Consider the following 12,149-nt stretch of genomic DNA (forward strand, 5'->3'; position numbering starts at 1 on the left):
CTGAGCCACACACACACTGAGACACACACACTGAGACACACACACACACACACACTGACTTGACTGCACATGCAGTCACAGGTATTCTCTCTTAATGTGAAACAAATACCACAACACACACAGGCCATCATTCAGAGCTGTCACAATGGCCTCTGCGAATTCCTGCCCACTCACCTGGTTCACTTTATCCTCAAATTCAGCATCATTCTTGTCATAGATCATCTGGGCGAGTCGGATCTGCTCTGCAGTCGCCTGCAAAACGGATGAGAAGGAAGTGGGGGAGGTTATAAAGATGAGAAGAAGGAAAGGAACAGAGGGAGGAGAGAAGGAGAGGGAGAAGAATTGTTTTGGAGATATGATTTACCACTTGAAGACCCGCTATGTATGATTGAGCGAGTTGTACTGTCTGCGTGTCAAATAGAAAAAGTAGCCAGCCGGGCTGGGTCCAGAGGGGCTTGTCCCCCAGGTTAAGAAATGCTTGCCAAACAAGCTCTATTTTGGTGGCCTCTGGTACATTCTAATGCTAGGTTGCATTTTCAACCAGCAACTATCAGGAAATAACACTGATCACATTTTTTCACACTTTTAGAGTGTTAGTTTCATCAGCTCTTGTACAATATGATACAGGAAAATGTCATTTTGACTGCACTGGGCCTTTAAAGAATACTTTAAGTCCTGACTTCCACCGGCTTCAAGCTTCCTTTTGAGAGGTATTTTCTCAGCTAACTGCAAGACAGGTATGATTGAAGAATGAAGCAGGTGTTAAACATGGGCTTTGCTAAAGAGAAAGCAGCAGTTGACTGTCAACACTTTGAGTAAATCAGTAGACCTACAGTCACCTCTAAGCTGCGCGCGTAGTAGCCCCGAGACTGTCGTGCAGAAATATTAGCCCATAGAGAGAAGATCTAGAGCAGTGGTCACCAACTTGAGTTTTGCCCTTATCTGGAAGACGGTGTCCCTTTTTGGTTAGAGAGAGCAGATGGATGTTGAGACGCGGGCCCTCAGTCTGCGGCGCTCTCCCTCCGCTGAGACTGACCATCAGATGCAGGCACCATCAATCCAATAAAATAAAACGATTTAAATGTATGCTCACTCAGCTGTGCTTCAAGGGTAATACAACAACAGATCTATTACCGGTGTGATCGATTAAATATATATATATAAAAAAATATTTAAAAATGGCCCGAACAACAATGCACTTCAGGGCAATTCAAGCAAAGCTAATATGCGGTGCTAATGTATTGGGCCTATAGCTTACTGCACAAACCTCGTTGCTACAGTACTGTTTCTAATTGGTTAATGTTGCATACGCTTATGTGTTTTAAGTCATGTTAAAAAAAAAAAAATCTGAGCGGTAGATCTCGGCTTGCATTTTGACTCAAAGTGACCACTGTTCTAGAGTTAAACGTTTCCCTTTACTGTGGCAATTGTGATCGAATCAATGCAATATTAGCCACTTTCAATGCAAAACAAAACTATACAAGAGATTTTGTTGAATGCAGAACGCATCGGAGTAGGATTGTATTGCATTGACATGCACTACTCAGCCCATACTCTACACAGACCGGTGCGGCATAAACAATCAGAGCTCCAGTAGGCCTATACGCAAATAGACGGTTTGTTCATATCCTTTGCTGGTTAGTGAGTTATTAGCCCAGTTATAGATAATTTGTAGTTAGTAATAGGGGAGTGATAGAGCACAAAACATATACAGTACCAGTCAAAAGTATGGATACACCTACTCATTCAAGTGTTTTTCTTTGTTTTGACTATTTTCTACATTGTAGAATAGTGAAGACATCAAAACTATGAAATAACACATATGGAATCATGTAGTAACCAAACAAGTGTTAAACAAATCAAAAAATATTTTATATTTGAGATTATTCAAAGTAACCACCCTTGATGACAGAATTTATGGCTTGCCATAACAAATACTTATTGACTCCAGACATTTCATATTTTAATTTTTAATTAATTTGTAACAATTTCTAAAAACAGAATTCCACTTTGACATTATGGGGTATTGTGTGTAGGCCAGTGAAACAAAATCTCAATTTAATCAATTTTAAATTCAGGCTATAACACAACAACATTTGGAAAAAGTCAAGGGGTGTGAATACTTTCTGAAGCCACTGTATATATCAATATCTTTCAAAATACCATATACAATTGCAGCCAAATATATTGTCACCCTTGCACTTTTCTTAAATAATATCTTATTTCTAAATGAAGTTTAAATTGAAGAAATATATTTTTTTGTCTCCACACATTGGATTTTCTACATTACAGAATACATTTTATTTCTGTAACCATCAGCTTAAATGTTTCATTTAGAAAATAAAGACAAATGGCATGGATAAAACTATTGGCACCTCAGAGCTAGTACTTGGTTGAACAGCCTTTGGCCAAGCTAACTGCCGACAAATGCTTCTTGTAGCCTCAGATGAGCTTGCTGCACCGTTCTACTGATGACCAAATTGAGCATTCACTCAAAATAACACCCCCCCCCCACAATCAAACATGGGGAGGTTTGATAATACTGTAGGGTTGTTTGCTACCTCTAGTACTGGGAGCCTTGAACGTACACAAGTCATCATGAAATCAGCTGATTATCAGGTGTTTGAGTCCAATGTTCAACCAAGTCCAAAAATAGTTTTTCCATTGAAGATTGTGGGTCTTCCAGCAGGACAACAACCCTGAACACACATCAAATAGCACCCAGGAACGGTTCAAGATGAAACTATCGACTGCTCTGAAATGGCCAGCATAGAGTCCAGATCTGAATCACATCCAAGAACTTGTAGTAAGATCTGAAAACATCCGTTGGTTGAAGGCATCCCTCAAACATCGAATAATTTGGGCAGTTTGCTGTTGAATAGTGGGCCAAATTGCCAGTAATGGCTCAATGATGGCTACAATAAATGTTTTTCTCAGTTATCTTGGCCAAAGGCTGTGCAACTAAGTGGTAGCTCCTGGGCGCCAATAATTTTGTCCATCTTGCCAATAATTTTGTCCAGAGGGTTAGAGCCTTGTCCATGCCTTTATTTTCTAAATTAAAAATAGCTAACTTAAGTTTCCAAAAATAAAATGTGTTGTGCAATGTTTTAACTCCAATAACAAGGTGTGGAGACCAAAAGTGTTTTTCAATTTTAACTTATTTCAGGAAAAAAAAGGAATTATTTAAGAAAAGTGCCAGGGTGCCAATATATTTGGCCACAACTAAGTATCATTAGCTTTTTAAAAATTCAATCCAGACTGATGCTCTCTCTCCACTAGTCTACCTACTGTTTCTGCAGTAAAGAGGATTCACCATCTTCATCAAATGTTTTCACAATTTATCTGCAGATAAATCACAAAAAAGTTTATCAGTATGCAAATTAGGTTGCTAAATTAACAGTTCTCGTACTGATGCAATTCGGTAGGCTACTGATGAGTAACTCTGATGAGTAAAATACCGGATGTGGAGGTCCTGGGCTGGCGTGGTTACATGTGGTGTGCAGTTGTGAGGCTGGTTGGCAGTGGTGGAAAAAGTATCAAATTGTCATACTTGAGTAAAAGTAAAGATACCTTAATAGAAAATGACTCAAGTAAAAGTCACCCAGTAAAATACTACTTGAGTAAAAGTCTAAAAGTATTTGTTTTAAAATATACCTAAGTATCAAAAGTAAAAGATAAAATAATTTCAAATTGCTTATATTAAGCAAACCAGACGGCATAATTTTATTTAAATGTTTAATTTACAGATAGCCAGCGGCACATTCAAACACAAATTTTTAAATGAAGCATGTGTGTTTAATTAATCCGCCAGATCAGAGGCAGTAGGGATGACCAGATATGTTCTCTTGATAAGTGCGTGAATTGGACCATTTTCCTGACCAGCTAAGCATTGAAATATAACGTGTACTTTTGGGTGTCAGGGAAAATGTATGGAGTAAAAAGTAAATCGTATTCTTTGGGAATGTAGTGAAGTGAAAGTAAAAGTAGTTAAATATAAATAGTAAAGTAAAGTACAGATACCACAAAATAACTACTTAACTAGTACTTTAAAGTATTTTTACTTAAGTACTTTACACCACTGCCGGTTGGACGTACTGCCAAATTCTCTAAAACTTAGTTGGAGGCAGCTTATGGTAAAAGAATGATCATTCAATTCTCTGGCAACAGCTCCGGTGGACATTCCTGCAATTAGCATGCCAATTGCATGCTCCCTCAACTTGAGACATCTGTGGCATTGTGTTGTGTGACAAAACTGCACATTTTAGAGTAGCCTTTTATTGTCCCCAACACAAGGTGTACCTGTGTAATGATCATGCTGTTTAATCAGCTTCTTGATATGCCACACCTTTTTTTAGTCTTTTAAAATTTATTTCACCTTTATTTAACCAGGTGAGAGAGAACAAGTTCTCATTTTCAACTGCGACCTGGCCAAGATAAAGCAAAGCAGTGCGACAAAAACAACAGCACAGAATTACACATAAACAAACGTATAGTCAATAACACAATAGAAAGAATCTATGTACAGTGTGTGCAAATGTAGAAGAGTAGGGAGGTAAGGCAATAAATAGGCCATAGAGGCAAAATAATTACAATTTAGCATTAACACTGGAGTGATAGATGTGCAGATGATGATGTGCAAGTAGAGATACTGGGGTGCAAAAGAGCAAGAAGATAAATAACAATATGGGGATGAGGTAGTTGGGTGTGCTATTTACAGATTGGCTGTGTACAGGTACAGTGATCGGTAAGTTAATCTGACAGCTGATGCTTAAAGTTAGAGAGGGAGATATAAGTCTCCAGCTTCAGTGATTTTTGCAATTTGTTCCAGTCATTGGCAGCAGAGAACTGGAAGGAAAGGCGGCCAAAGTAAGTGTTAGCATTGGGGATGACCAGTGAAATATACCTGCTGGAGCGTGTGCTACGGATGGGTGTTGCTATGGTGACCAGTGAGCTGAGAGAAGGCGGGGCTTTACCTAGCAAAGACTTATAGATGACCTGGAGCAAATTTGTAGCGAGGAGCAGCCAACGAGAGCATACAGGTCGCAGTGGTGGGTAGTATATGGGGCTTTGGTGACAAAACGGATGGCACTGTGAAAGACTACATCCAGTTTGCTGAGTAGAGTGTTGGAGGCTATTTTGTAAATGACATCTCCGAAGTCAAGGATCGGTAGGATAGTCAGTTTTACGAGGGTATGTTTGGCAGCATGAGTGAAGGAGGCATTGTTGCGAAATAGGAAGCCGATTCTAGATTTCATTTTGGGTTGGAAATGCTTAATGTGAGTCTGGAAGGAAAGTTTGGAAGTTTGTTAGCATGGTGTCCAAAGAAGGGCCAGATGTATACAGAATGGTGTCGTCTGCGTAGAGGTGGATCAGAGAATCACCCGCAGCAAGCGCGACATCATTGATATATACAGAGAAAAGAGTCGGCCCGAGAATAAAACCCTGTGGCACCCTCATAGAGACTGCCAGAGGTCCGGACAACAGGCCCTCCAATTTGACACACTGAACTCTATCTGAGAAGTAGTTGGTGACCCAGGCGAGGCAGTCATTTGAGAAACCAAGGCTATTGAGTCTACCAATAAGAATGCGGTGATTGACAGAGTCGAAACCATTGGCCAGGTCGATGAAGACGGCTGCACAGTACAGTCTTTTATCGATGGCGGTTATGATATTATTTAGGACCTTGAGCGTGGCTGAGGTGCACCCATGACCAGTTCGGAAACCAGATTGCATAGTGGAGAAGGTATGGTGGGATTCGAAATGGTCGGTGATCTGTTTGTTAACTTGGCTTTCAAAGATTTTAGAAAGGCAGGGCAGGATGGATATAGGTTTATAACAGTTTGGGTCTAGAGTGTCTCCCCCTTTGAAGAGGAGGATGACCACGGCAGCTTTCCAATCTTTGGGGATCTCAAACAATACGAAAGAGAGGTTGAAGAGGCTAGTAATAGGGGTTGTAACAATTTTGGCGGATAATTTTAGAAAGAGGGTCCAGATTGTCTAGCCCAGCTGATTTGTAGGGATCAAGATTTTGCCGCTCTTTCAGAACATCAGCTGTCTGGATTTGGGTGAAGAAGAAGCTGGGGGGGGCTTGGGCAAGTTGCTGTAGGGGGTGCAGAGCTGTTGGTAGGGGTAGTCAGGTGGATGGATAATCTTGGCAAAGGAGAAATGGTCACTAACAGCGATGTAAACAAATTTGAGCACAAAATGAGAGAAATAAGCTTTTGTGCGTATGGAACATTTCTGGGATCTTATTTCAGCTCATGAAACATGGGACCACTTTACATGTTACGTTTATATTTTTGTTCAGTGTAGCATGACATTTGTGTGTGTAGTCTTCAATGATAGACTGCGACAGAGCAGGTAAATGTTGAACCGGAATGCAAAACTGCGCTGAAAAGTTACTGGTCCTGTCGGGAAGTGACTGATGAGATCCACTGGCCCAACCTTTTTACTGGCCAGCGTTGTGAATGTTGGACCCTGCACGCGAAAGAAAATAAATGAATGTGCCAGAAAAACAATATTCTAAGTGGATTGACTCATTGTCACCACATTATATGGGACCTGCAAATTCACGCCCTCTCCCTCAGTGTAAATAAATATGACTGCAACCACAGCGCACACACCCAGATGCCAAGAGGCAGTGTTTCCCTGTCACCGCTCACTTTGTGACCGACAGGCGCCTATCCTAATAATAGATCGCTAGAAGATGCATATTCAGTCACAGTCACTTTAACTCTACCTAAATGTACATTGTACCTCAATTACCTCGACTAACCTGTGCCCCCTCACATTGACGCTGTACCGGTACCCCCTGTATATAGCCTCGCTGTTGTTATTTTACTGCTGCTCTTTAATAATTTGTTACTTTTATTTTTGATTTAACACTTATTTTTCTTAAAACGGCATTGTTGGTTAAGGGCTTGCAAGTAAGCATTTCACTGTGGTATTCGGCGCGTGTGACAAATAACGTATGATTTGATCTAGCAGGGGAGAGCTCTGCAGACTTATTTCTAAGAAGCAAACTGAAACGTAGCCTAGTTAATTTAAGTGGAAAATTTACACGGCTGAAAATGAGTCTGTAAATCAGTTGTATAGCCGACAACTGGCGCTAGTGGAAAACACATGTTGTGTGTGTGTGTGTCACTCACCTGGAGCTGTTTCTGTGGTTGAGTTGCGTGTGTGGCAGCAGGCAGCGCTTTGTCCCGAGTGCCCCGGGCTTTGTCGCCGCCCAACGATGTCATCATATACAGTATATACAAAACAATGTATGTACAAAATAGAAAAATCTGGAAGACAGGGAGAGGGGGGGGCCGGAGAGGGGTTGGTGGGGGGGAGAAAAGCGTGGATGAAAATTAATGTCACTTACAGTATTTGCCCTATTCACTGCAGGCAGGTATAAGATAAGACAAATAGGCCTACTGTTATACGTTAGGCCTAGGTTGTTCAAATAGTCCTGATTCACTTTGTAGTTTCTTCTGAGCTGAAATGCATTCCCTGGTGTGTGTGTGTGTGTGTGTATATACTCATGAGTAGCCTGTATCAAACACGTCCCCACATCAACACGGTTGGAGGGATTGTGCAATCCTGAGTGTCGGTTGCAACTGTTAAAACAGTGTAGAGTAAACGTGTATTTTGCATTGGTGAAATTATTTTGACGTGATATGAAAGTAGAGGGATTTATCTATGTTTCTAGAACCTTACCATAATTGAGAATCAATTCACATTTAGCTAGATTAAGTATTTGACTGTTCTGGCTTAGAGACAAGTCGCCTTTAAACAGAACGTGTAGGGTCCTTGACTATAATGAATAATGTTAGGCTCCTTTATTCCATTAATGGGCTAGTTCTATATACAGTGCATTCGTAAAGTACTCAAACCCCTTCACATTTTCCACATTTTGTTACGTTACAACCTTATTCTAAAATGGATTAAATTGTTGTTTCCCCCTCATCAATCTACACACAGTGCCCCATAATGACAAAGCAAAAACATGGTGATTTTTTCTTCTTCAAATTTATTTAAAAAAAAAATATATATTATAATAATAAAATAATTATATATATATATATAATATAGAACATTTACATAAGTATTCAGACCCTTTACTCAGTACTTTGTTGAAGCACATTTGGCAGTGATTACAGCCTCAAGTCTTTTTGGGTATGATGCTAAATCAAATCAAATGTTATTTGTCATATACAAATGGTTAGCAGATGTTAGTGTGAGTGTAGCGAAATGCTTGTGCTTCTAGTTCCGACAGTGTAGTAATATCTAACAAGTAATCTAACAATTCCTCAACAACTAACTAATACACACAAATCTAAAGGGGTGAATGAGAATATGTACATGTAAGTATATGGATGAGCGATGGCCGAACGGCAAAGGCAAGGTGCAATAGATGGTATAAAATACATGTGATATGAGTAATGTAAGATATGTAAACATTATTAAAGTGCCATTACTTAGAGTGCAGTGTATAAAGTGACTAGTGATCCATTTATTAAAGTGGCCAGTGATTGGGGCTCCATGTTGGCAGCAGCCTCTCTGAGTTAGTGATTGCTGTTTAGCAGTCTGATGGTCTTGAGATAGAAGCTGTTTTTCAGTCTCTCGGTCCCAGCTTTGATGCACCTGTACTGACCTCTCCTTCTGGATGGTAGCGGTGTGAACAGGCAATGGCTCGGGTGGTTGATGTCCTTGATGATCTTTTTGGCCTCCTGTGACATCGGGTGCTGTAGGTGTCATGGAGGGCAGGTAGTTTGCCCCCGGTGATGTGTTGTGCACACCGCACCACCCTCTGGAGAGCCTTGCGGTTGAGAGTGATGCAGATGCCGTACCAGGCTGTGATACAGCCCGACAGGATGCTCTCAATTGTGCATCTCTAATAGTTTGTCAGGGTTTTGGGTGAATTTCTTCAGCCTCCTGAGGTGTCTTTTATTGAAGAGGCGCTGTTGCGCCTTCTTCAGCACACTGTCTGTGTGAGTGGATCATGTCAGTTTGTCTGTGATGTGTACGCAGAGGAACTTAAAACTTTCCACCTTCTCCACTGTTGTCCCTTCGATGTGGATAGGGGGGTGCTCCCTCTGCTGTTTCCTGAAGTCCACGATCATCTCCTTTGTTTTGTTGACATTGAGTGAGAGGTTGTTTTCCTGACACCACACTCCGAGTGCCCTCGTCGTTGTTGGTAATCAAGCCCACTACTGTCGTGTCGCCTGCAAACTTGATGATTGAGTTGGAGGCATGCATGGCCACGTAGTCGTGGGTGAACAGGGAGTACAGGAGGGGGCTGAGCACGCACCCTTGTGGGGCCCCTGTGTTGAGGGTCATTAAAGTGGAGACGTTGTTTCCTACCTTCACCACCTGGGGGGCGGCCCGTCAGGGTTGAGACCCAGGGCCTCCAGCTTGATGATGAGCTTGGAGGGTACAATGGTGTTGAATGCTGAGCTGTAGTCAATGAACAGCATTCTTACATAGGAATTAATTTTGTCCAGATGGGATAGGGCAGTGTGCAGTATGATGGCGATTGCGTCGTCTGTGGACCTGTTGGGGCGGTATGCAAATTGAAGTGGGTCTAGGGTGGCCGGTAAGGTGGAGGTGATATGATCCTTGACTAGTCTCTCAAAGCACTTCATGATGACAGAATTGAGTGCTACGGGGCGGTAGTCATTTAGTTCAGTTGTCTTTGCCTTCTTGGGTACAGGAACAATGGTAGCCATCTTGAAGTATGTGAGGACAACAGACTGGGAAAGGGAGCGATTGAATATGTCCGTAAACACACCAGCCAGCTGGTCTGCATATGCTTTGAGGACGCGGCTACGGATGCCGTCTGAGACAGCAGCCTTGCGAGGGTTAACACGTTTGAATGTTTTACTCACGTCAGCCACGGAGAAGGAGAGCGGCGCAGTCCTTATTAGCGGGCCGCGACGGTGGCACTGTATTATCCTCAAAGCGGGCAAAGAAGGTGTTTAGTTTGTCTGGAAGCGTGACGTCAGTGTCCGTGACGTGGCTGGATTTATTTTATTTTTTCCTGTAGACCCTGCCACATACATCTTGTGTCTGCGCCGATGAATTGCGACTCCACCTTGTCCCAGTACTGGCATTTCGCTTGTTGGATTCCCTTGCCGAGGGAATAGCTACACTGTTTATATTCAGACATATTCCCCGACCTCTTTCCATGGTTAAATGTGGTGGGTCGCACTTTCAGTTTTGCGCGAATGCCGCCATCCATCCACGGTTTCTGGTTAGGGTAGGTTTTAATAGTTACAGAGGGTACAACATCTTCAATAACCTTCTTTATAAATGCACTCAGTGAGTCAGCGTCTAGGTCAATGTTGTTCTCTGAGGCTAACCAGAACATATTCCAGTCTGCGTGATCAAAACAATCTTGAAATGTGGCTTCGGTTAGTTGGACCAGCGTTTACACACCTGTATTTGGGGAGTTTCTCCCATTATTCTCTGCTGAGCCTCTCAAGCTCTGTCAGGTTGGATGGGGAGCATCGCTGCACAGCTATTTTCAGGTCTCTCCAGAGATGTTCAATCGATCGGGTTCAAGTCCGGGCTCTGGCTGGGCCAATCAAGGACATTCAGAGACTTGTCCCGAAACAACTCCTAGGTTTTCTTGGCTGTGTGCTTAGGGTCGTTGTTCTGTTGTAAGGTGAACCTTCGCCCCAGTCTGAGGTCCTGAGCGCTCTGAACCAGGTTTTCATAGAGGATCTCGGTACTTTGCGCCATTCATCTTTCCCTCGATCCTGACTAGTCTCCCAGTCCCTGAAAAACATCCCCACAGCATGATGCTGTCACCACCATGCTTCACCGTAGGGATGGTATTGGCTAGGTGATGAGCAGTGCCTGGTTTCCTCCAGACGTGATGCTTGGCATTCAGGTCAAAGAGTTTAATCTTGGTTTCGTCAGACCAGAGAATCTTGTTTCTCATGGTTTGAGAGTCCTTTAGGTGCCTTTTGGCAAACTCCAAGTGGGTGGTCATGTGCCTTTTACTGAGGAGTGGCTTCCGTCTGGCCACTCTACCATAAAGGCCTGATTGGTGGAGTGCTGCAGAGATGGGGTTCCTTCTGGAAGGTTCTCCCATCTCCACAGAGAAACTCTGGAGATCTGTCAGTGACCATCGGGTTGTTGGTCACCTCCCTGACCAAGGCCCTTCTCCCCCAATTGCTCAGTTTGGTCAAGCGGCCAGCTCTAGGAAGAGTCTTGGTTGTTCCAAACTTCTTCCATTTAAGAATGATGGAGGCCACTGTGTTCTTGGGGACAATCAATGGCGCAGAAATGTTTTGATACCCTTCCCCAGATCTGAGCCTCGACACAATCCTGTCTCGGAGCTATATGGACAATTCCTTCGACCTCATGGCTTGGTTTTTGCTCTGACATGCACTATCAACTGTGGGATCTTATATAGAGGTGTGTGCCTTTCCAAATCATGTCCAATCAATTGAATTTACCACAGGTTGACTCCAATCAAGTTGTAGATCAATGGAAACAGGATGCGCCTGAGCTCAATTTCAAGTCTCATAGCAAAGGGTCTGAATACTTATGTAAATACATATGTATTTACATATATATGTATATATACACACACATTTGCAAAACATCATTATGGGGTAGTGTGTGTAAATTGATGAGGAAAAAATGTATTTCAATCAATTTTGGATAAGGTTGTAATGTACCAAAATGTGGAAAAAGTCAAGGGGTCTGAATACTTTTCGAATGCACTGTATTCACACACGTCCAAAACTAAAATATATAAACTGAGAAGATCACATACTACCCTGCCTGGTTCATATCTGAGGACAATGCAGCTGCAGGTCAGTGGCTAAGTGACCATAGCTGCCATTGGCAACTTCCAGTAATGCAACAAAAAAACACGGGCTTGATTATTGATTATCTGTAGCTGAAATGACAGCAGCATCAACATCAGGTTGACTTTGCGAAGGCAATACACTACCGAATAGCCAGCCAGGGCCTATATTTTTTTGTTTACAACTCTCATTCGAGCGCATTCCCATGCAAGATAATGTAATGAGATATTGTGTCAACTCGACAGAGATTTCCCTGCTGTTGTCCAATAATACAAGTTACCGCAGCTACGGAGTTTGGCATCATCCTTTAACTGGTTACTCATAAAACATTTTTCATCTACA

General features: G+C 42.3%; 1 protein-coding gene across 2 annotated transcripts in view; it reads right to left on the reverse strand.

The window, feature by feature from the left end:
• LOC120063844 (ubiquitin-associated protein 2-like) overlaps positions 1-12,149 on the reverse strand; it is a 34,307-nt gene that overhangs the window by 21,319 nt on the left and 839 nt on the right. For both annotated transcript variants that reach the window (XM_039014171.1, XM_039014163.1), the window contains exons 2-3: positions 7,149-7,286; positions 175-252 (exon numbers count right to left, since the gene is read on the reverse strand). In XM_039014171.1, coding sequence (XP_038870099.1) covers positions 175-252; positions 7,149-7,244 — 174 coding nt within the window. In that variant the 5' untranslated portion in view covers positions 7,245-7,286. The remainder of the gene's footprint in view (positions 1-174; positions 253-7,148; positions 7,287-12,149) is intronic.

Source organism: Salvelinus namaycush, chromosome 2, assembly GCF_016432855.1.
Source record: "Salvelinus namaycush isolate Seneca chromosome 2, SaNama_1.0, whole genome shotgun sequence".
Lineage (NCBI taxonomy): Eukaryota > Metazoa > Chordata > Actinopteri > Salmoniformes > Salmonidae > Salvelinus > Salvelinus namaycush.